Source organism: Thamnophis sirtalis, unplaced genomic scaffold, assembly GCF_051295495.1.
Source record: "Thamnophis sirtalis isolate CommonGarterSnake01/CBP01778 unplaced genomic scaffold, rThaSir2_p1.2 scaffold_9, whole genome shotgun sequence".
NCBI classification, from domain to species: Eukaryota; Metazoa; Chordata; class Lepidosauria; order Squamata; family Natricidae; genus Thamnophis; species Thamnophis sirtalis.
In genome coordinates, this window is record NW_028261389.1 from 3,885,258 (window position 1) to 3,910,829 (window position 25,572).

A 25,572-nucleotide genomic window follows, 5' to 3' on the forward strand; every position below is an offset into this window, starting at 1 on the left:
GCCTTTACCGCGGTGCATTCGGGGAGCCGTGGTTCATTCCACACCCCCCCCCCCCCGCTTTTTCCGGGAAAGTTTCCTATACAGTGTTTGGACCCAGTGAGCGGGAGAAAGAAAAGTTTCCGCCCCGCCCCCTTGGTGGGCCGGACTGTTGCCAAGGGCAACGGTGCCTTCACCAACCGGCGTGCGGCGGCGAGTCGCGGCGGGCCAATGGCGGGCGCCGGTGGGCGGAGCTGGAGTCTCCTTGGGGCCCCCGTGCTGCGGCCTAGTCAGTTTGACCCGGCCTCGGGCGCGCCATGGGCGGCGGTGAGAGCGTTCCCCGGAGGGTCACCTTCGAGGCGGACGAAAACGACAACATCACGGTGGTGAAGGGCATCCGGGTGAGGCTGGGGGCGACCCTCGGCTTAGCGGGGTGGGTGGGTTCCTTTTTGGGGTGGTGGGGAGGGGGTTGGTCTGGGGAGGTTGGGCTCCCGCGTTGCCTAGGCAACAGCATCCAATGAGAAGCTTCTCAGGGGAGTGGGGAGGAGGAGAAGGGAGGGGGGGAGAGGCTTTCTCCCTGTAGCCTTGACCTGCGGAATTCGCGGCCTCATGATAATACAAGGATGGTGATTAATTACGCTGAAAGGCTGGCTTTTCCCTTCCTGCGGGGATTATGGGTAGTCCTCAAATGATGACAAGAAAAAGAGGTTGAGACTTTGGGGGGGAAATGCAGAGAAGAGCAACTAAGATGATCAAAGGCCTGGAGGTTAAAACATAGGAAGAACGGCTGCAGGATTTGGGTTTAGCTAATCTAGAGAAAAGAAGGACTAAGGGGCGACATGATGGCAGCATCCCAGTATTTAAGGGGTTGCCCCAAAGAAGAGGGAGTCAAACTATTCTCCAAAGCAACTGAGGGTAGAACAAGAAGCAATGGGTGGAAACTAATCAAGGAGAGAAACAACTTAGAACTAAGGAGAAATTTCCTGACAGTGAGAACAATTAATCCATGGAACAGAAGTTGCCTCCAGAAGTTGTGAATGCCCCAACACTGGAAGCCTTTAAGAAGATGTTGGATAGCCATTTGTCTGAAACGCTATAGGGTCTCCTGCTTGAGCAGGGGGCTAGACTAGAAGACCTCCAAGGTCCCTTCCAGGTCTGTTCTGATTGATTGATTTTCCAAAGCCCCTGAAGGCAGGACAAGAAACAATGGATGGAAACTAATCAAGGAGAGAAACAAGTTGGAATTAAGGAGAAATTTCCTAACAGGGAGGACAATTAATCAGTGGAACAGCTGGCCACCAGAAGTTCTGTTGCTTCATCACTGGAGGCTTTTAAGAAGAGATTGGACAGCCATTTCTCAAATGGTATGGATTCTCCTGCTTGAGCAGGGGGCTAGACTAGAAGACCTCCAAGGCCCCTTCCAGCTCTATTCTGATTGATTGAATACAACTAGGACTGAGCCCCAAATTTCTTTTTTTTAAATAATATTTTTATTTTTTATTTTCAAAACAAACACAACACATAAAATCTTCCTTCTTTACATACTGAGCCCCAAATTTCTCTGGCTAAGGGAGTTTAAGATGGGTGATCTTCAACTCCCAGAATCCCCCCAGCCAGTCATGCTGGCTGGGGAATTCTGGGAGTTGAAGTCCACCCATCTTAAACTAGCCAAGGTTAAGAAATACGACTAGGTAGGCTGTCCTGAGGTCATGGCTTAACTTTGTGTTCCAGCTGCTTGTAGCATGGTTTATATAGTTTTAGTTTATTGTCATTGCACCTCGCACAACGATATTAAATGCGATCCTCAGTGTACAATGACAGTTCAGGTTGTTAAGGAATCACGTGCTGTCCTTAAGCACAACATCAGGAGCTGGCTGGTTTCCTCATTGACGTACTTACTGGAAGCTGGCAATGAAGACCACAAGTAATTGTGATGTGACTGTGGGAAGCTGTGACCATTGTGCCCGTGTGCCGGTTGCCAAGTGCCCCCACTCATCATCCTGTGACGGGGGGGACACTACGACAGCCACAACCTCAAGAGCCGAGGTGGCGCAGTGGTTAGGGTGCAGTACTGCAGGCCACTTCAGCTGACTGTTATCTGCACTTCAGCGGTTCTAATCTCACCGGCTCAAGGTTGACTCAGCCTTCCATCCTTCCGAGGTGGGTGAAATGAGGACCCAGACTGTGGGGGCAATATGCTGACTCTGTAAACCGCTTAGAGAGGGCTGAAAGCCCTATGAAGCGGTATATAAGTCTAATTAATAATAAATAAATAAATATGTTCAGCCATGTTGTAACTTCAAATGGTTGCTGAACGAGAAGTCACTAAGTGAGGACTACCTGTGTAGTCAAAAGCCCTTCCCTGTTTTTCATGGTTGACAAAGCATTAATGATACCCCGGACAACAACAATCGGACGAACCACTTGGTGGGCCCTGTATTATTGCGGAAACCAGCTTGGTGACTTTGGGCCAATCATCAGGAGATAGTGAGTTCTAGTTCCAGCTCAGGCATTAAAGCCAGCTTGGTGACTTTGGGCCAATTACCAGGAGACACTGAGTTCTAGTCTCGCCTTAGGTATGAAAGTCAGCTGGGTGATTTTGGGCCAGCCTCCCTCTGAACCCAACCTACCTCACAGGGACGTTATTATGGGGGAAATAGGAGGATGAAGGTTTTGTTGCCTCTGTTCAATAAAGCTGGGATACAAATAAATAAAATAAAACTCGGCTGGAGCCAGTTAAGGCTTCCCATTTTTCAGCAGAAGCACCCCAATTTCAGTGCTGCGATTGGAGTCCTGTATTCTAATCATGGGCATGTGGAGGATTGCAGCCTTCTATAGGTGGTCCTCAACTTACGGCCACAATTCAGCTCAAAATTTCTGTTGTTGACTGAAACACTTGTTAGGTGAGTTTTGCCCCATTTTACGACTTTCCTTGCCATGGTTGTTAAGTGAGCCACTGCAGTTGATAAGTTAGTAACCAGGTTGTTCAATGAACCTGGGCTCCCCCGTTGACTTGTCTTGTCGGGAGGCCGCAAAAGGGGGATCACATGGCTTTGGGACACTGCAACCGTCATAAATATGAGTCAGTTGCCAAGCTGGTCGCGATCACGGGGCTGCCCCAACGGTCGTAAGTATGAAAAAACGGCCTTCGGTTCCTTTTCTTAGTGCTGTCGTAACTTTGAAGGGTCACTAAACAAAAGGTTGTAAGTTGAGGACCACCTGTATTGGGTGGGCCATGTATGCACTTCGCTAATGTTATTTCATTTGTGTATGTGGCTCTGGAAGACTTTCTCCCAAGATTTGGGAAGAAATTGACACCCCCGCCCAAAAATAAGGATGGAATCTCTTTTTCTTCAATGCTTCTCAAAATAAGTGGCTCTTTTGACTCCTGAATTTCCTTCTATGTTGCTGTGGCCTGCAGAACTGGTGGCAGATTAAGATAGTGACGAGGTTGGGGAGGAACCTGGGCCAGTCCTGGAGTCTGGGGAAGGCTCTGAGGAGGGCTCTGTGTCGGAGGCAGAGAGGCAGCCAGGGATCTCCGACAGTTATCAGCTGCCTTCAGAGTCAGACATCAGTGAGGCAGAAGAACAGCTGGAGCCTGTTCCCAGTGTGCACATACTCAGAGTGGCCAGAGGAAGGGAATAGCTAAGGAACAAGGGTCAACTCGGAGGTAAAGGCACAAGTGGACGCTGAATGGCCCAGTGGTGGGTTGCAGGCAGTACGCCCTGATACAGGCGTACCGGTGCCTGCCGGGAGCACGGGGTACCGTTCTTGTACGGTGCTCCGGAGGACCCACCCGCTCACCTGCCGTCCTTACCTGTATTTGAGCTCTTCGGCGCTTCCGCGCAACGCTCCGCTGAGTAGCTGGGGCGTCGTGGAGGTGTTGCATGCGTGCGCTGCACATGTTCATGTGGTGGACGCCAGGCCCCGTTACACTGTACCGGTTGCATCCAGAACCCACCACTGGAATGGCCCCTCCCACAGGGAAAAAAGAGGAGCGAAAGGGGAGTGGAGTTTGCAGGAGACAATTAGTTCAATTCATGAGGGTGAAGCTTTGTTCCTCACAGTTAAATCTGCTCCAAGATTTAACTCAAGTTTTAAATTATAACATTTCTTCAAGCCTTGGTGGGCATCAGCGAGGCAGAGGAACAGGTGGAGCCTGTTCCCAGTGCACGCGTGTGCAGAGCTGCCAAAAGGCAAGAACAGTTGAGACAAAAGGGGCAACTCGGGAGTAAGGCTTGGAGATGATTGGCCCCTCCCATAAGACATAAAGGTGGAGCAAAGGCACGTGAGTTTTTGCAGGAAGCAACTTTGTTCATGCTGGTCGGTTTAAACTCCGAAGCTCCGTTTTGACTCTGTGCTCCGTGTGGCCTTGCAAAGCTAATTGCCAATTCGGTCTTTGGCAGTGTTTCAAGGGAGATAAAGGTGGGTGCTTATCAGCCTTTTCCCGAAAGACTTTGGCAGACTTCTGTCGGACTCTTTACAAACTATTTGTGACTCATTACGGGCTGTGAATGAAAATAATTCACAGCCGTTGAAATAAAAAGAGAGTTTTGGGGACTAAATGTTTTTTTTTTTTGCTGTCTCAGGAACATATGCCTCTGTGTTTCTTGGAAGAAAAGTGTTCAATCTCCCCTACCTCTCCATAGGAAAAAAGCCAGAGAAAATATTATCCTTGCCAGTGGCTTTATTATAGGGCTACCTCCTGTGGGCTGTTGGCTCCGGAAGGACGGTGGATTTTAAAACTTTTGGCAGCCAAGTGATTGCCAGCTTCTATCCCGAGTCCCGTTTTAGACTCAGAAAATTTCTTACCGCCTTCTCCTTTTTAAAATGCTATTTTATTTGAAAGGCGAAAAAGGCTAGCCAAGGTTGAAGGATGCGGGAAAATCGCCTCTTGATCCATTTCCATTTACCTGCTGGCGGATTAAAAAAAATACATTATAAGATTTTTTAAACGCCTCTCCAGATATGTCTTTTTTTTTGGGCAAAAGCTATTTTAGGGCTTAAGAGCTCAAATTAAACGTAAGGAGGCCTTGTATCTCAAGCTTCATACCAGGAGTAGCGTGGGAATTATATATGTTCCGGGGAGACGGTTGAAAAAATAAATAAATCAAACTCTTGGTGTGTGTTCTTTTCAGCTCTCCGAAAATGTCATTGAGCGGATGAAAGAGCCGTCTTCTCCCGGCGGAAAGACTCCGAAGAAATTGGGATCCAGCAGTCATACCTCCATCGGTGGAGTCGGAGGTAGGCCTGTGTTTTTCAGGACAAGATGGGGGTCCTTTCTATGTCAATTCGGAAATTGTTTTTGTTCAAGTGATTAATCCAGGTTGATTTACAACTGTTCCTTTAGTGCAGTGTTTCTCAATCTTGGCAACTTGAAGATGTCCGGACTTCAACTCCCAGAGTTCCCCAGCCAGCATTCGCTGGCTGGGGAATTTTGGGAGTTGAAGTCCGGACATCTTCAAGTAGCCAAGGTTGAGAAATACTGCTTTAGGGACTGTTTGAAGTTACAGTGGCGCTAAAAAAAGCGACTTCTGACTGTTTCCCCCACTTGTGACTCTTGCGGCTTCCCCACAGGGTGAAAGTTCAGCCGCTGTGGCAAGAAAGGTTGTCTGTCTTGCTTGGCCATAGAAAAGTTGGGCTCAATTTTGGTCATGAGTCGAGGACTTCCTGTGAAACATTTGGTTCTATTTAAAACAATCTGAGAACTACTTACTCCTGGCCTATGACTGATTGTCTCCCTGTATCTCTCCCTCTGTTTCTCTCTCCCTCTGTTTCTCTTTCTCTGTTTCTCTCTCTGTCTGTCTCTGTCTTATTCTATCTGTCTCTCTCTCTTTCTTTTTCTCTCTCTCTGTCTGTCTATCTCTGTCTTATTCTCTCTGTCTCTGTCTGTCTCTCTCTGTCTCTTGCTCTCTGTGTCTCTCTGTCTGTCTCTGTTTCTCCCTCTCTCTGGCTCTATTTCTGTCTGTCTCTCTGTCTCTCTGTTTCTCTCTCTCTCTGTCTCTGTCTTATTCTATCTGTCTCTCTCTCTTTCTTTTTCTCTCTGTCTGTCTATCTCTGTCTTATTCTCTCTGTCTCTGTCTGTCTCTCTCTCTCTGTCTCTTGCTCTCTGTGTCTCTCTGTCTGTCTCTGTTTCTCCCTCTCTCTGGCTCTATTTCTGTCTGTCTCTCTCTCTCTGTTTCTCTCTGTCTCTGTCTCTTGCTCTCTGTGTCTCTCTCTCTCTGTCTGTCTCTCTTTCTGTCTGTCTCTCTTGTCTCTCTCTGTCTATTTCTCTCTGTCTCTCTCTCTGTCTCTCTTTCTCTCTGTCTTTTGCTCTCTGTGTCTCTATCTGTCTCTGTTTCTCCCTCTCTGTCTCTCTTTCTGTCTCTCTCTCTGTCTCTCTCTTTCTGTTTCTCTCTGTCTTTGTGTGTCTCTCTCTGTTTCTCTCTGTCTCTGTCTCTCTCTCTTTCTCTCTCTGTCTCTTGCTCTCTGTCTCTGTCTGTCTCTGTTTCTTGCTCTCTGTCTCTTTCTGTCTGTCTCTCTCTCTCTCTGTTTCTCTCTGTCTCTCTCTGTCTCTTGCTCTCTGTGTGGCTCTCTCTCTGTCTGTCTCTCTGTCTCTCTCTGTCTTTGTCTCTCTCTCTCTCACACACAAACACACACACACACACACAAACACAAACACAAACACAGACTGTGAGGTGTTCAATCATTGTCTGAAGCCGTTATGTGACCTGCTTGGATTTGGCCAAACATGTTGTGTGAACCCATCCCTTTGTGGATTAATTCAACAGGTGGGGAGTCAACTGACTCTTCCTTAGCCAGGGCTGCCCAGGGCTAATTGACCAACTCCTTGTCACATCATAAATCCATCTCCCCAGGTTCTGTTTCAGTATTTTTAAACAAATTTAGGCCTACAAATAGGTGAAGAGTCCATCTGGATTATGGACAAACGAGGAAGAGCAAGGATGCTGGTTCAGGGACAGTCCTTCAGGATGATCCTCCTGCCTTTATTATGAGGTTACACTAAGAGAATCTCGCAAGTATTTCTTTTTCTCCCCTTCTTACGACTCTTTCCAGAAAGCTCCCCATATTTCTGGAGAGAATGAACCTTTGCCCTCTCGTCGTCCATCCTGTGGGCGTCCCAAGGTCATCCCTCCCCTCCCCTGATTCTGACGGGCAGGCGCATCTGTCACATTCCCAGGGAAGGTGGGACGGGCAGCCCTGGCACCAGAGAAAGCAGATCTATTTATTTTTAAGCTCTCTCTGCAGGGCCTCCCTAAGCGAGACCTGGAAAGTTCTCAACACACTTTTCACAGCTCCCAAGAAGGAGGTTGGGTCTGATCCACGATGATCTGGCACATCATGTGCCGGGCCTGTCGATCTGGAGCCACAGAAACTCAAGTCGCAAAACGTGCCTGGCAAAACTTCTTTTCTTCGTTTATTCGCACCCATTTGTGGGTCACCTCCTTATTGATGTTGGAAGCCGCTCCGCTTCTTTCGAGCTTCCCAATTTTTTTGAGTAATGTAAAATGTACTAAAATCATTCACTGGCATAAGAACTTCGAAGTACCGTATTTTTCGGAGTATAAGACGCACTCCCCCCCCTCCTAAAAGAGGGTGAAAATGTGGATGTGTCTTATACATCGAATGTAGCCCCGCCCACCCACCAGCCCCTATCCTTTAGCCCAGTGGTCTCCAACCTTGGCAACTTTAAGACCTGTGGACTTCAACTCCCAGAGTTCCTCAGCCAGCAAAGCTGGCTGAGGAACTCTGGGAGTTGAAGTCCACAAGTCTTAAAGTTGCCAAGGTTGGAGACCACTGCTTTAGCCTCTGCTTCCCAGCAATTTGCTTCCTTGCAGCAAACAGCAAACAGCCTGTTTCAGCTTCAGCACAGCCTGATTAGCACAAGCAGCTGATTGTTGGTTGGATTGGCCTCCCGACGATCAGCTGTTTCAGGCTGCAGGATTGCCATAGCCTGTTGCCACCTCTGCGCGAAAACATCCTGTTTTCAGCCTCCACGCGCCTCATTTCCCGCCCATTCTGATTCCCTGCCGCCTAGAACAGGCTGAAAATGGGGCCTGCGGAGACTGAAAACGGGATGTGGAGGCCGAAAGCACGGAGGCGGCAATAGGCAATGGCAATCCCTGCAGCCTGAAACAGCTGATTGTTGGAGGCCGATCCAACTGACACACTCAGCTGCTTGTGCTAATCAGGCTGTGCTGAAGCTAAAATTGAAACAGGCTGTTAGGAGGCCAATTGCTGGGAGGCAGAGGCGAATTTCTTTTTTCTTGTTTTCCTCCCCAAAAGCTCGGTGCGTCTTATACTTCGGAGTGTCTTATACTCTGAAAATACGGTATGTGATTCTTTTTCCAGGGCTAGAACAAAAAAAAAAGATGATAGGTCTTTTCATTTCAGCTGATTTTTACTAACCTTGTTTAGAAGGTTCATAGGAAAATTGTCTTTCTAAAGGTTTTATTTCTTTTAAAAAACACAAATATTTCATCATTCGTCAATCATTAAAACATTGAAGTACAATTTTTTTTGTATGCCCCTCCCTCCCTCCACCCCCCCCAACCCCCCTCCTCCTTCCCTCCCTCCCGACTTCCCAGAACCTGTACACGGTATGGATTTTTAACTAACCCAGTCTAAAATCTATTGAGAAAAAAGAAATAAAGAAATTAATGACATTCTGCATTGACCTTAGCTTCTTCTTACTGAACTAACTTTAAACAGTTTAAATCATTTCTGATCTTAAGCATAGGCTAACTGGAATTTCTTGGTCCCGTATTTATTTTGTATATAGTCAATCCATTTTTTTCCAGTCTCGTTTATATCTCTCATTTGAGTGATCTTTAAGATATGCTGATATTTTAACCATCTCGGCTAAGTTTGTGACTTTCAAAGTCCATTCTTGGGTTGTAGGCAAGTCTTCCTTCTTCCAGTGTTGCGCCACCAACAGTCTTGCTATTAGGTGCAGAATCAAGTTAGTCTCTACCACTGTAGAGGTGTTCAAGGTGGCGCAGTGGTTAAATGCAGCACTGCAGGCTACTGCTAGATCAGCAGTTCAGCGGTTCAAATCTCACCGGCTCAGGGTTGACTCAGCCTTCCATCCTTCCGAGGTGGGTAAAATGAGGACCCAGATTGTTGGGGGCAATATGCTGATTCTCTGTAAACCGCTTAGAGAGGCCTGAAAGGCCTATGAAGCAGTATATAAGTCTACTGCTATTGCTATTGCTATTGCTATTGCTGTAAAGTCAGTACATATGCCTAGTAAAAATAACTGAGGAGTAAACTTTGTCTACTCGAAGTTATCGTTTCCGAAACTTTGTTTTATTCTGCTTCTAACAATAGAATTGTTATCGCTGATATATCATAACTGCCACACTCCACCTACCTATGATGTTTTAATTACCTAGCGATTGTATCCGAGATGAAGATTTAATACACTCATGCAAAGTTGAGATCAGAGATCTATAAACACCCAGGGTTTATTGCTGGGGGAGGGGAGGGAGGATAGGAAATAGAGCCCGTCCTGATATGAAAAGCCATATTAATTTTAGTCTCTTGAAGAGTGAGCGAAGGGGGAAGGAATCTAGATAGCACAGAAAGGAGATAAGCTGAATATTGCTTGCCAACGGTTCGGTCTGGTGAGAAGTTTGACTTACAAACTGTTTGCGGCTTACCAACTCTGCATGCCAATTGGAGGGAAACTTGGCTGCCTTCAGGAAGAGAGAAATGAACTGGGAATCACAAATAAACGTCAGCTGGTAGATTAGGGCATGGAGAGATTTAATTTTATAGGTGGTCCTCGACATATGACCATAATGGAGCCTGCCTGTTATGTCATAATGGTCATACAATGGGTTGATCATATGACCCACTCCTATTCTATTCCGTTCCTATTCTATTCCTATTCTATTCCTATTCTATTCCTATTCCTATTCTATTCCTATTCCTATTCCTATTCTATTCCTATTCTATTCCCATTCCATTCCATCCCATCCTATCCCATCCTATTCCTATTCTCTATTCTGTATCCTATCTTCTATTCCTATTTCATCCCATCCCATCCCTTCCTATTCCTATTCCCTATCTCATCCTATTCCTATTCCCTATCCTATCCCATCCCTTTCCTATTCTCTATTCTATCTTCTATTCTATTCCTATTTCATCCCATCCTATTCCTATTCCTATCCCATCCCGTTCTCTATTCTCTATTCTGTATTCTATCTTCTATTCCCTATCCTATCCTATCCTATTCCTATTCCCTATCCTATCCCATACCATTCCTATTCTCTATTCTATCTTCTATTCTATTCTATTCTATTCTATTCCTATTTCATCCCATCCCATTCCTATTCTCTATTCTATCTTCTATTTTATTCCTATTTCATCCCATCCCATCCTATTCCTATCCCATCCCGTTCTCTATTCTCTATTCTGTATCCTATCTTCTATTCCCTATCCTATCCTATCCTATCCTATCCTATCCTATCCTATCCTATCCTATCCTATCCCATACCATTCCTATTCTCTATTCTCTATTCTCTATTCTCTATTCTATTCTATTCCTATTTCATCCCATCCCATTCCTATTCTCTATTCTCTATTCTATCTTCTATTCCCTATCCTATCCTATCCCATACCATTCCTATTCTCTATTCTCTATTCTATCTTCTATTCTATTCCTATTTCATCCCATCCCATTCCTATTCTCTATTCTCTATTCTGTATCCAATCTTCTATTCCTATTTCATCCCATCCTATTCCTATCCCATCCCGTTCTCTATTCTCTATTCTGTATCCTATCTTCTATTCCTATTCCTATTCCATCCTATTCTCTATTCTATTCTTCCAAATATGCAACAAATCTGTGCAAAAAAGTCATAAAATGGGGCAAATGTCCTCCTTAAAACCCTAAATTTTGGGTTCAATTCTGTTGCTCAGCAAAACATTCGCCAAATGAGTTTTGCCCGGTTTCCCTACCTTTCTTGCCATAGTTGTTAAGTGGATCCCAGCAGGTTTGCTAAGTGAGTCCCGCTTCGCCATTGACTTGGCTTCTCCAGAAGGTCGCAAAAGGAGATCCCAGGACTCCCGTCATAAGTACATGCCAGTTGCCAAGCTTTCTGAGTTTTCGAATCACGTGACCCCGAGGAGGCTGCAGAGGTCGCCACTGCAGAAAAAGGGCCCTGAGTCACATTTCCCAACCCCGTTGCAACTTGGAAGGGTGGCTAAACGAAAGGTTGTAAGCCGAGGACTTACCTGTATAGACAAGCGTACCTGAATAGCGTCAGCCTCCAGAATTACAGTTACAGCATCTCAAGGTAGCCTCCTCCTAATAAGGCTTTTAATATTCAAGGAAGCGAGGCTCCTACAAGGCAGCTCAGTTGCCATAGTTTCAAAGTGCTGGTTTTTCATTTAAGGGGGCGGGATGGGTGAGAAATAGCATATTATTAAAATAAACGTTGTTTTCATATAATAATGTAATAAACCACCTCTCCGCTGATCCTTTCCCAACGTCTTTTCCTGGCATGGTATTTGTCGGTGGAGAGGGCAGGGGCGTGCCAAAATTGCGTTGTTGTTTTTCTTTTTAAATTAAATTATTTAAATTAAAAAGAGTGCAGAGAAGAGCAACCAAGAGGATTAGGGGGGCTGGAGGCTAAAACATATGAAGAACGGTTGCAGGAACTGGGGATGTCTAGTTTAATGAAAAGAAGGACCAGGGGAGACATGATAGCAGCCTTCCAATATCTCAGGGATTGCCCCAAAGAAGAGGGAGTCAAGCTATTCTCCAAGGCACCTGAGGGCAGGACAAGAAGCAATGGGTGGAAACTAATCAGGGAGAGAAGCAACTTAGAACTGAGGAGAAATTTCCTGACAGTGAGAACAATTAATCAGTGGAACAGAAGTTGCCTCCAGAAGTTATGAATGTCCCAACACTGGAAGTTTTTGAGAAGATTTTGGATAGCCATTTGTCTGAAACGGTGTAGGGTTTCCTGCCTAGGCAGGGGGTTGGACTAGAAGACCTCCAAGGTCCCTTTCAACTCTGCTATTGTATGTTGTATGTAAATTAATTTATTTTTTAACCACCTCAATTTTTTAACCTCCTCGAAGACACAGGTTTTTCCCCTGTTCTTGTCCTTTTGTAAGATGTCTTGCATCTCGTGACTGTGGGTGCCACTGTCGTAAGTGTGAAGAACACTCCTCAGTCACTTTTCCCCCAGTGTGGCTGTAATTTTGAACGGTCATTAAATGAATAGTTGGAGACTTATTTCAAATTTATGGGAAGAAAGTTAGATAGGAAATACACACCCGACATGAGCGAGGGAGAACAGACTTTTCTAAGTGACATCTTGATTAGAATAGAATACAGAATAGAGAATAGAAAATAATTAGGATAGAATAGAGAATAGAAAATAATTAGGATAGAATAGGATAAGAAATAGAATAGTAATAGAATAAGGAATGGAATGGAATGAAATGAAATGCAAAATAGAATAGAATGGAATAGGAATAGAGGAGAGGGAAATAACAGAGTTGGAAGGGACCTTAGAGGTCTTCTAGTCCAACCCCCTGCTTAGGCAGGAAACCTTATTCCACTTCAGACAAATGGTTATCCAACCTCTTCTTTAAAACTTCCAGTGTTATAGCTAGGTAGCTATCTATCCACATTAGTTTTGCTTGCTCTTAACAGGTAGTCCTCGACTTACGACCACAAGTGAGCCCAGAATTTATGTTGCTAAATGAGATAGTTGTTAAGGGATAGATGGCCCCCATTTTACGACTTTTCTTGCTGCGTTTGTTAAGTGAATCACCGCAGCTGTTAAATTAGCAACAGGGTTATTAAGTGAATTTAGATTCCCAAATTTGACTTTGCTCGTCAGAAAGTCGCTAAAGGGGATCGCATGACCCCGTCATAAACATGAGTCGGTCGTCCAGCATCCAAATGTCAAATCCCGTGACCACGTAGATGTTGCAACGGTCGTAAGGGTGAAAAACGGTTCCTAACTCTTCTTTTTTTCCCAGTGATGTTGTAACTTCAAACAGTCGCTAAATGAACTGTCGTAAGTCAGGGACTGCCTGTGTTTTCTTCTCGAGCCAACGCTTGCTTTGAAGCGCCGTTTTTGTTTGTGAAATAAGTAGTTCTGTACAGCATATTCCGAGCCTCCCCCCGGTCTCGGGTGGATTATTTAAAATTAAATTTCACACTCTCTGACCTCTCTTGGAAATTTTCTCTTGGAGTTTTTTTCTTCCTAAACACGAATGCCTACTATATAAATTTTTCTTCCAGTTACCGTACAGCTGACAGATAAAAGCAAGCATGTTCGCATGCATTTATGAGCATAGGTGTCATGCAGCCATCTTTCTTTTGGATCTTTGGCCTTCCACACTTTCTATTATTCTACTAGGCATTTTCTATGGTGGGAAAATAGGAGAGGGGATTGTTTGGAGTTAGATGAAACGTAGCCATAACAACATTCTTTCTAGAAAGCCAAGGTCATCCTTTGTCTCTGCACCTCTGCACCTGACTGGAACTGGATGGGTGGAACTGCCAGCATGGCAGTGGGAGATTGGACTATGGGATGGACTTGTGGGTGTGGGGGGCAAGATCTTGAACTTTCAACCGGATGTGGAAAACCAGGAAGCTTTCAGATTCAGGTTTTCCCCGATGTGCCAACGTGGCTCTCTTCATAAATCGGGACTTTGAGGAATCCTTTGCCTTGGACTCTGATTTAATTTTGGATGCTCTTTGGAGGCCTGACAGTAGGTGGTGTTGGGGTTTTTGCCATGTTAGTACCATTCCCCCCCCCCCAGATTTTGTGTGTCTCTTACTCTCTCTTTGGATGATGCGTCCAATTAAAATAAATAAAAGATTTGACACCAAAGTACATTTGAAGTGGATGTTCACTTTTCCGTATGGAAGATCCTTTTGACCAAATTCTGATTTGAAGCAAAGGGCGTTCTTTTCAAATATCACTGCCGCCTGGGAATTTGCAGGAACTCACATTTACCTGATTTCCACCAGGCGTTGCTGGAGCAAAGTATCACCTAGTGGTTAAGGCACCAGGCTTGAATTCTGGAAACTGGATGAGTTTCTGACTTAGTCATGAAAGCAGGCTGGCTGACTTTGGGCCAATCGCCAGGAGACTGTGAGTTCTAGTTCCACCTTAGGCATGAAAACCAGCTGGGTGACTTTGGGCCAATCACCAGGAGACTGTGAGTTCTAGCTCCACCTTAGGCATGAAAATCAGCTGGGTGACTTTGGGCCAATCGCCAGGAGACTGTGAGTTCTAGTTCCACCTTAGGCATGAAAATCAGCTGGGTGACTTTGGGCCAATCGCCAGGAGACTGTGAGTTCTAGTTCCACCTTAGGCATGAAAACCAGCTGGGTGACTTTGGGCCAATCGCCAGGAGACTGTGAGTTCTAGTTCCACCTTAGGCATGAAAACCAGCTGGGTGACTTTGGGCCAATCGCCAGGAGACTGTGAGTTCTAGTTCCACCTTAGGCATGAAAATCAGCTGGGTGACTTTGAGTCAATCAACAGGAGACAGTGAATTCTAGTCCTCCTTAGCCATGAAAGTCGGCTGGGTTTCTTTGGGATGGATGGATAAGAGGGAAGAATGGACAGATAGATGGATAAGCTTCATGGCAGGAAGAAGAGATGGGTATGGAAGGATAGATATGATGGATGGATGGATGGATGGATGGATGGATGGATGGATGGATGGACGGAAGGAGGGAGGGAGGGATGTATAGATAGGATAGAAGGAGGATGGATAAATATGGAAGGTTTGGGCACCTGGTCCCAAAAAAGTTCACCATCACTGTCCTAGTACATAATCTTTTTTTTTTAAACATAGAGCCGAGGTGGCGCAGTGGTTAGGGTGCAGTACTGCAGGCCACTTCAGCTGACTGTTATCTGCAGTTCAGCTGTTCAAATCTCACCGGCTCAGGGTTGACTCAGCCTTCCATCCTTCCGAGGTGGGTGAAATGAGGGCCCGGATTGTTGTGGGGGGGCAATATGCTGACTCTGTAAACCGCATAGAGAGGGCTGAAAGCCCTATGAAGCGGTATATAAGTCTAACTGCAATTGCTATTAAACGCTTGCCTAAAGCAGAAATTCCCACCCTTCGTTTCCCTCCGGATGTAGAGTGACCAGGTTCGTCCCTCATGCTAAATCCCGGTTTGTTTTAGCGACAGTTTCCGAATGAACTGGAGCAAAACCCGGCTTGCAAACCACGATCGGAGTTCACACACAGACACACAAACACACACACTCTTCCATCAAGCCGAAAAGAAGCAAACGACACGGTGTCGGAATCCCTGTGGGAGCCTTCGCTCTCTTTAATGGCCAACTCCAACAACGAATGTCGTCAGCAGGCTGGGATCCAAAACACGGCCGTTGCGACCCGGGGAAATAAATATCGGCTTGCTCAGAATCCCCCCCCGAGCTTGCAGAAGTCCAAAAAAAAAAAGTTATTATTTATTATTTTGGTTTACTGCCTCTCTTCCTTGAAGAGGGCTTGGGGGAACCACTTCCTTTTTAGTTGGGCCTCGGGGAGCCGTTCTTTTTCCAAAGATCTCGGAGAAGGACTGGGTAATGTTCGGTAACCAAAGAGTAATGGTTTTCTCCTGGAAAAGAAGAGAAAAATGGGGAAATCTACGCTGCGGGGAATAAGAGAGGAGTCCCAGGGAGAGAAAAACAGACACTGCATAGCTAGTCGGAGCTTTGAATGCAAGGCTGGGAGTCAAATTCACCCTGCAAGGCTTGAGCCCCAAGATCCGCCAAGTGGGAAAGAGACACCCCTACCCAATATCTCAGGGGCTGCCCCAAAGAAGAGGGAGTCAAGCTATTCTCCAAAGAACCTGAGGGTAGAACAAGAAGCAATGGGTGGAAACTAATCAAGGAGAGATTCAACCTGGAAATAAGGAGAAATTTTCCGACAATGAGAGCAATTAATCAGTGGAACAGAAGTTGCCTCCAGAAGTTGTGAATGCCCCAACACTGGAAGTTTTTAAGAAGGAATTGGATAACTATTCGTCTGAAATGCTATAGGGTTTCCTGCCTAGGCAGGAGGCTGGACTAGAAGACCTCCAAGGTCCCTTCCAGCTCTGCTATTGTATTGTATTGTATTATATTGTAGCCCACATCCCAACCCTACAGCCTAAGCATAAAAGCGCTTTTGTGTCTTTTCAACAACACAGAATTACCCTCTTTTTAATGTGACATTAAAAGCCATCGGGAGCCATGGGTGCGTGCCATTTTATTTTATAACTTCGTCTGTATTCCGCGTGCCACTATTCTGTGAGCTGACAAATTATTAGATCAACCGAAAACGACGGAGAAGATATTTCCAGTCGAAGAGGCTGTTTTGCACACCCTTCTTAGCTAAAGAGAAGCGAATTGCTTGCAACAAAAACCTCTCCATCCTCCCTTTCCTTTGCACCCCCATCTCCAGAGGCAAGGAATAGACAAATGCTGCTAATAACTTGGCTGTTATTTGCACCCGAACGACTCCGGATGCATTATTAAACTCTTTTTTTTTTTGGGTTCCAAAAGGCATCCGATTTACCGAGATCTTCCTGTGACTTGAAAAGGCAGCAGCTGAGTTATCAAATTACAAGCGCCGGGCTCGAAGCATTCATCTATTAATTGCTCTGATTAACGGATTAATTAAAAGCAGATTGAAGACGTAATTTTTTTTTACCCCAGTTTTCTGGTGAAAAGGGGGCTGATTGCTCACTTCCATCGCCCGCTCCTCCTTCCCAGGGCGGGCGTGACATTTCCGCGTGGAGGGTTTGAGCAGGTGGCTCGGCTTTTGCATAAAACAACACGGGTTTGTAATACTTGGAAAGCAGAGATCATCTTTTTAATTTTATTTTTAAATAAAGTTTTTATTTTATTTTTTCATTTTCATGACAAATAACCACATGTATACTATGACATAACCAACATCGTATTATATTGTTAAATGTTTACATCAATTCGCCTTACCATCAACCCCCAAAAACTACCATTGGCTTTTCCGCTCTCCATACACCATATTTATACTTTATCTATCACTTTCTTCTCCCTCTCTCCTCCTCCTCCCTACCTCCTTTCTTCCCTCTATCATCCTTCCCTTCTCTACTTCCCCTTCCTCTTTCCTTCTCTTCTCTCCCCTTTCCACCCCTCATTTCTTTCCTCCTCTTCCCCACCCCCTGCCCTCCCTCCTATCCCTCTCTTCTTCCCTTACCTCTCTCCTCTACTTCCCACTCTTCATCTCATTTACTTGGTGTATTTCCGCCTCTGAGCGAGCTGCATTTTATGTCGATGGTATTTATAATTCCTTTTCAATATACATATTTAATTCATCTTGTAAGTATTGGTGTACTGCAGCCCGTTTCCCCGTTTCCCCAATTCTGCCGCAGTTTAATTAGGACTAAGGAGTGATCCATCCTTACGTGCTTCATATTTTTTTTCCCCCTGACTCAGATTTCCTCTTTTGGGATGGGGAGAATTAGAAAGCAGATGTTGGTAGCTGTGAGTTTACTTTTAAAAGCATTCCCAGTCACGTGATCTAAATCGAAACCCTTGGCCACTAACTCCTATATATAGTCATTCCATGGATAGAACTCTGGTCTTCAAAACAGTACAGGTAGTCCTCGTGTTACGGCTGCAATTGAGCCCCAAATGTACTTTGCTAAGGGAAACGTTTGCTAAGGGAAATTTTGCCCCGTTTTACGACCTTTCTTGCCGCAGTTGTTAAGTTAGTCACAGGGTTGTTAAGTGAATCAGGCTTCCCCGTTGGCACAGTGGTTAGAGTGCAGTACTGCAGGCTACTTCAGCTGACTGCTAGTTCTGCAGTTCGGCGGTTCAAATCTCACCGGCTCAAGGTTGACTCAGCCTTCCATCCTTCCGAGGTGGGTAAAATGAGGACCCGGATTGTTGTTGGGGGCGATATGCTGACTCTGTAAACCGCTTAGAGAGGGCTGAAAGCCCTATGAAGCGGTATATAAGTCTAACTGCTATTGCTAGTGCTATTGCTTGTCACAAGGTCACAAAAGGGTATCTCATGACCCCAGGAGGCTACAACCGTCGTAAATATAAGTCAGTTGCCAAGCGCCTACATTTTGACCTTTTCTGCCACAGTTGTTAAGGAAACGCTAGAGTTGTTCAGTGAATCATCCCGTCTTTAAGCGAATCTAGTTTCCCTCATTGACTTGGTGACATAATAGCAGTCTCCCAATATTTGAGGGGCGACCCCAGAGAAGAGGGGGTCCAGCTATTCTCCAAAGCCCCTGAAGGCAGGACAAGAAGCAACGGATGGAAACTAACCAAGGAGAGAAGCAACCTGAAACCAAGGAGAAATTTCCTGACAGTGAGAACAATTACCCAGTGGAACTCCTTGCCTCCAGAAGTTGCGAATGCTCCAACGCTGGACATTTCTTAAGAAGAGATTGGACGAACATGTGTCTGCAATGGAATAGGGCTCCCGGCCTGAGCAGGAGGGTGGACTAGAAGACCTCCGAGGTCCCTTCCAACTCTCTTAGCCTGTTATTTTGCTGATCCAAAACCAGCCGGGAAAGTTCCAAATGGTGGTCACATGACCCCGGGACAGTGCAACAGACATAAGTACATGCCAGTTGCCAAGTGGCTGGATTTTGATCATGTGACCAGGGGAATGCTGCAACGGTCGTAAGGGTGAAACCCTGTCATAACTCATCTTTTTCCAGTGTCGCTGCAACTTTGAACAGTCACTGAAGGAACGAATGGTTGTAAGTCAAGGACTATTGCCCCTTGTGGGATGATTACTGCGTACAACAAATACATTGAAAAGCCTTCCTTTAATTTGAGTTGACGTGTAAGAAACTCCTCAATTATTCCTTCGTTAAAATAAACATCCCACTGAAACATACGAAGAACATAAAGAAGGTTGCAGGAATTGGGAATGTCTCATTTAATGAAAAGAAGGACCAGGGGAGACATGATAGCAGTCTTCCAATATCTCGGGGGCTGCCACAAAAAAGAGGGAGTCAAACTATTCTCCAAAGCACCTGAGGGTAGAACAAGAAGCAATGGGTGGAAACTAATCAAAGAGAGAAGCAACTTAGAACTGAGGAGGAATTTCCTGACAGTGAGAACAATTAATCAGTGGAACAGAAGTTGCCTCCAGAAGTTGTGAATGTTCCAACACTGGAAGTTTTTAAGAAGATGTTGGATAGCCATTTGTATAAGGTTTCCTGCCTATGCAGGGGGTTGGACTAGAAGACCTCCAAGGTCCCTTCCAGCTCTGCTATTGTATTGTATTATAAATAAGATTTGAAATTCACTTCTTAAAAACATGTTTACTCCTACCCCTTGGCTCTGTTTTCTACTTACATTCTCTCCCCCCCCCTCACCCCACCCCCGGGAGAAGTTGGATTAATTATGTCTCCAATTAATAACCCACTCAATATCGATTTTAATATTGAACCTTCCCAAGTAAATAAACTAGAAAGAGAGAAAGCGAAATAGAAGCCGCATCTTCGTACAGCAGGACTTCAAGGATGAAAAATGCCAAAACTGGCATCTGGCCAGCCCTGTGAAGAATCCAACCGGGCCCATGTCAAAACATAAAGGACCCCCCACCCGAATTGAAAGGGAATATTTTGACAGGCATAATCTGCAGCAGCAGAACTGGGAAAATATCTCAGAGCAAATTTGTGTATGTGTGTGTGTGTGTGTGTGTATGTATGTATGTATGTATGTATACACACACACATACATATACACACACATATATACAATACAATACAATAGCAGAGTTGGAAGGGACCTTGGAGGTCTTCTAGTCCAACCCCTGCCGAGGCAGGAAACCCTACACCGTTTCAGATAAATGGCTATCCAACATCTTCTTAAAGACTTCCGGTGTTGGGGCATTCACAACTTCTGGAGGCAACTTCTATTCCACTGATTAATTGTTCTAACAGTCAGGAAATTTCTCCTCAGTTCTAAGTTGCTTCTCTCCTTGATTAGTTTCCACCCATTGCTTCTTGTTCTGCCCTCAGGTGCCTTGGAGAATAGTTTGACTCCCTCTTCTTTGTGGCAACCCCTGAGATATTGGAAGACTGCTATCATGTCTCTCCTAGTCCTTTTTATTAAACTAGACATACCCAGTTCCTGCAACCGTTCTTCATGTGTTTTAGCCTCCAGTCCCCTAATCCTCTTTGTTGCTCTTCTCTGCACTCTTTCTAGAGTCTTCACATCTTTTTTACATTGTTGTGACCAAAATTGAATGCAGTATTCCAAGTGTGAATGAACACACAATGAACACACAACTTTCCCTTTCGAACTAGCACTCCTGCTTATTCCCCCCCCCCCAAAGCTATTAGTGGCTTCTGTATGTTAAGGAACGGACTCTTGAACTCGGGACCCGAATCTTGAAAGGGGGGGGGGGGAGGCTGACTTAGGAATGAAGCCTCACCGTATTTTGTGGCATTCATTTTACCTCCCGCTACGAACGTCTTAATAGCCGTCTCTTTTAACAAGCCCAGTAAAATGCTCCATTGGAAATACTCTTCTCGACGTCCTTTTTTTTGTCCGTGCGTAATAGAATTGCGTGTCCTGAGTAATTGAAAATAAATATTAAAAGTCCCCAGTCCTCTCCGTCTGCTCGGCGTCGGGAATAATTTCAGTCGCGGCGAACGGGGAATAAAATGGCTCCCCGTAAATTCTTCCTATTGTCAAGACGAAATAGGCTCCACAAAGCGGGTTTTCTTTTGGAAAAGAAAAGGTTTCTCTCTTTTTTGGGGTGGGGGGGGGAAAGGAAAAAAATTGCACAGCTTTGCACTCCGTTAATGTACCGAAAGCATCACTGTCAGCTCCTCAGGTTGTTCCTGCGTCCTTATTTTAATACGGGGCATTTTGAAATTCTGATACTGCAGCCCATTGTTGTGCTGAAAGGCAACACAAAACAGCTGTCCAGATGCACAATGAGGCGTAGGTTTATACATACACTAGAGCAGTGTTTCTCAACCTTGGCAACTTGAAGATGTCCGGACTTCAACTCCCAGAATTCCCCAGCCAGCGGATTCCCAGCCAGCGAATCAAATGAAACAGTGTTAGAGAGATATTAGACAAATAGGCTTTGTCGCTATCCAAGGTGCTGAAATCTTTCTGCGTTTAGGTTTAGGTCAGTGTTTCTCAACCCTGGCAACTTGAAGATGTCCGGACTTTAACTCCCAGAATTCCCCAGCCAGCGAATGCTGGCTGGGGAATTTTGGGAGTTGAAGTCCAGACATCTTCAAGTTGACAAGGTTGAGAAAGACTGCACTAGAGGGAATCCCTTGTTCGAGAGGAGAAGGAGGAAGAAACCCAACGCTGTGCCAATGGCTGGGATAGGGGACATTAAAAGATGGTGGGGAAATCTTTGGGAGTCAGCTCAAGTCTTTAGCTAGTTCAGTGGTTCCCAAACTTGGCAACTTTAAGACTTGTGGACTTCAACTCCCAGAATTCTCCAGAATAAAATAGAATAGAATAACAGAGTTGGAAGGGACCTTGGAGGTCTTCTAGTCCAACCCCCTGCCTAGGCAGGAAACCCTATATCGTTCCAGACAAATGGCTATCCAACATCTTCTTTAAAACTTCCAGTGTTGGGGCATCCACAACTTCTGGAGGCAACTTCTGTTCCACTGATTAATTGTTCTCACTGTCAGGAAATTTCTCCTCAGTTCTAAGTTGCTTCTCTCCTTGATTAGTTTCCACCCATTGCTTCTTGTCCTGCCCTCAGTTGCCTTGGAGAATAGCTTGACTCCCTCTTCTTTGTGGCAACCACTGAGATATTGGAAGGCTGCTATCATGTCTCCCCTAGTCCTTCTTTCTATTAAACTAGACATCCCCAGTTCCTGCAACCGTTCTTCATATGTTTGAGCCTCCAGTCCCCTAATCCTCTTTGTTGCTCTTCTCTGCACTCTTTCAGAGTCTCCACATCTTTTTTCATACCATGATAACCATGGTTTGCACAACTCCAATATTCGTAGGCATGCACACATCGTGACATCCGAACGTCTTTTTCAAGACCTTCACCAGAACTCCAGTATCAAAAAAGGCCGTAAAATTGAGTCGGTCCCTTGGGTGATCCGATTTATGACCGTTACAAATTGCAACCAGGATGGGAGGGCTCCATTATGGTCGTAACAGGAGGAGCGCTCGTAGATCCATTACTGCCCAGCACAGGACTGTTACTGGGACACCCAGCCCCAGGGAAGGTGTGTGTGTTGTGTATGTATATATCTATACAACCAAGTTGTTCCTCCAGAAATTAGGTGCTTTTGAGGCTTCTTACAATTTAGAGATTTCTTTGCTTCCTTCTCCTAAGCCAGTGATGGTGAACCTGTTCAGCAACGAGTGCCGAAAAGGGGGAGAGAGTACGCTTCTCTGGGCCACCCCCCCGGAAGAGGAGCTGCCCAGGGGGCATCCTTGCACCGGAGAATGGAAGACCAGCTCTTCTGGTTTCTGGCACTGTTGCACGCACGAAGGCCAGCTGATCCTCACACGCGCATGTGTGCCGGCTCAACCACAAAACCGCACCCGACTAAACCGCGTCGCTGACGTCATCAACAGGGCGACAACAGCGCGGAGACAGAAGCACGCTGTAAACCCTAAACCTAAAATTAATCCCTAAACCTAAACCTAACCCCCCTAAACCTAATCCTAAAACTAACCCTTAACCTAACCCTAAACCTAACCCTAACCCTAACCCTAACCCTAACCCTAACCCTTAACCTAACCCTAAACCTAACCCTTAACCTAACCCTAAACCTAATCCTAACCCTAAACCTAACCCTAAACCTAACCCTAAACCTAACCCTTAACCTAACCCTAAACCTAACCCTAAACCTAACCCTAACCCTAAACCTAACCTAAACCTAACCCTTAACCTAACCCTTAACCTAACCCTTAACCTAACCCTAATCCTAACCCTAAACCTAACCCTTAACTAACCCTTAACCTAACCCTAAACCTAACCCTTAACCTAACCCTTAACCTAACCCTAACCCTAATCCTAACCCTAAACCTAACCCTTAACCTAACCCTAAACCTAATCCTAACCCTAAACCTAACCCTTAACCTAACCCTAAACCTAACCCTAATCCTAACCCTAAACCTAACCCTTAACCTAACCCTTAACCTAACCCTAAACCTAACCCTTAACCTAACCCTTAAACCTAACCCTAACCCTAATCCTAACCCTAAACCTAACCCTTAACCTAACCCTAATCCTAACCCTAACCCTAAACCTAACCCTTAACCTAACCCTAAACCTAACCCTAAACCTAATCCTAACCTTACCTAACCCTTAACCTAACCCTAAACCTAACCCTTAACCTAACCTTAAACCTAACCTAACCCTAAACCTAATCCTAAACCTAACCCTAAACCTAACCCTTACCTTAAGTTGAATGGCTTGCTTTCAAAGCGCTATTTAAAGCGCCCTTCTTTCTCCGCGCTGGCTGTTGTCGCCCTGTTGATGACGTCAGCGACGCGGTTTAATCAGGTGCGGCTTAGTCGAGCATGGTTTTGACGGGTCACGATGTGTGCCAGACACCCGGAAGAGGAACGGGCAACGCCACACATGCCAGGCAACATGGCTCCATGTGCCACTTTGGGCACGCATGCGATAGCTTCGCCATCACAGTCCTAAGCCCTGTGCAAATATTATTTCAGTTCTCTTTACTAACTCACAATGCCGCTTGCATGAATGTGAAGAAATATCTATATCTATATTTTTTTTCCCTGGCTTTGAACAGAATCGGTGTTCGGAGCAATATTTCTGACAGTTGTCCTCGAGCGGGCTGACCCGTTGCTCGAAAATTCAGAAATTCAGAAAAGCGTGTAACAAGTCACTCTCCGCAGTGCCTCGAGCCCGCTTTCCCGGCGGATGGTTTTATTCCCGACGTTTTTTTAATCTCCGTATACAAAAAAACTGTTAGGTTTTCCGAATGCTACGGAGGGGATTCCTCTTTTTCCCCCCCTCTTTCTTCTGAGAAAGACGGAAACCGTCTGGCTCTTAAAAAGAAACCACCCGAGTTTTATTTCAATCTTTCCGGCGAGGACCAAAGAAGGAGCTTGTTAATCTCGCAGCCCAGGGAACCCGGCTGCAAAGATTGTGTCTTTATTAATTAAGCAAGTGGATTTCTCGTCTAGAAATAAAGATCCCTGATTTAAATAACAATGTTAAATGTAGCGACGAGACAGTCTTTTCTTGGTTTTTTTCCCCTCCTGTAAATTGCTGAATGCTTCGTACTTGCTGTCCTGTTATGATGAGCTGAAGGTACACACACACACACACACACACACACCACACTGTGATATATTTCACAAATTTTGATTAACTGTCATTTTTCTAAAATGACAGCTAGGCAGATGGTAGAACCGGTACAGGAAGTCCTCAACGTACGGCCACAATTGAGCCCAAATCTATGTTGCGAAGGGAGAAATGTGTTGAGTCGTCTCCCCCCCCCCATGTTACGACTTTTCTTGGCCACATTTGTCATGTGAATCATTGCAGTTGTTGAGTGAGTAACACGGTTGTTAAGCAAATCACTGTTTCCCAATTGTCAGACGGTCGCAAAGGGGGGAATCACATGACATCCCCCCCCCGGACGACTGCAACCGTCGTAAACACAAGTCAGTTGCCAAGTGTAAAATCATATGCCCGCGGGGGAATGCTGAAATGGTCGTAAGTGTGAACAACGGCCTAAGTCACGTTTTTCAGTGCCGTGTTGACTTCGAACGGTCCCTAAATGGAGTGTTGTAAGTCGAGGACTGCCCGTACTAGGACATTTCATTGAAAGAGCAAAGAACTTCAAATAAAGCAGGTTTGTAGGATTCTGGCTGTGGTTTCGACCCACAGCTATGAACGGTCAGATGGTCAACTGAATGGAGAAGACCAAAATGTTGATGCCTCTTCCATTTATTTCGTAAGAAGACTCTTCCAATACGCCGGTGGGGAAAAAGTAATAGCCACTTTAGATTCTGTAACTGTTAACTGCACTTAATCTTTCACTTAATATGTTTTTTTTGGAGGGGTTGGTAATTAATCTTCCCAAGTGCTTCACAAAAACCAACAGAAAAAAAATATTTGCAGCTCAGGGTTGAACTGTGGGGACCTTGGTGCTCTCTGAGCTTGGTGGTTTTGTTGGAGACATTTCAATGACCCAATTAGGTAACGTCATCAGTGCTGGAAGGGAATGGAGTTTGTGGAGAGGAGAAGGAGGAGGAGGAGGAAGAGGAGAAGGAGAAAAGGAGGAGGAGGTCAATGACTGTGGGGTCCCTGGTGGTTTTCTTGCAGACGTTTCATGACTATGGTGACCAGACGTCCCGCTTTTGGCGGGACACACCCGCCTTCCAATGCATTTTCCCGCGTCCCGCCCGCCTTTTTAAAAGGCACGCTTTTTTTGGCGCTAGCAGCTCCCGCCCATCAGCTGCTAGCTTGCTGGGCTGGCTCATCGTTCTGTTCTATCTGCTAAAAATTTAAGCCAGCCCAGCCTGCCGCTCACTGATTTAATTGGCCAGGACTCCAGCCAATCAGTGAGCTGAAAATTTTCCATCCCAACCAGCTCACTGATTGGCTGGACTCCTTATTCATGAC

At 45.5% G+C, this 25,572-nt stretch overlaps 1 protein-coding gene across 1 annotated transcript in view; it reads left to right on the plus strand.

The window, feature by feature from the left end:
* Positions 1–229: 229 nt before the first annotated feature.
* Positions 230–25,572, plus strand: part of CHCHD3 (coiled-coil-helix-coiled-coil-helix domain containing 3) — a 31,150-nt gene continuing 5,807 nt past the window's right edge. The window contains exons 1-2 of the mRNA XM_087722679.1: positions 230–377; positions 5,115–5,220. Of these exons, the coding sequence (XP_087578805.1) occupies positions 294–377; positions 5,115–5,220 (190 nt within the window). The 5' untranslated portion in view covers positions 230–293. The remainder of the gene's footprint in view (positions 378–5,114; positions 5,221–25,572) is intronic.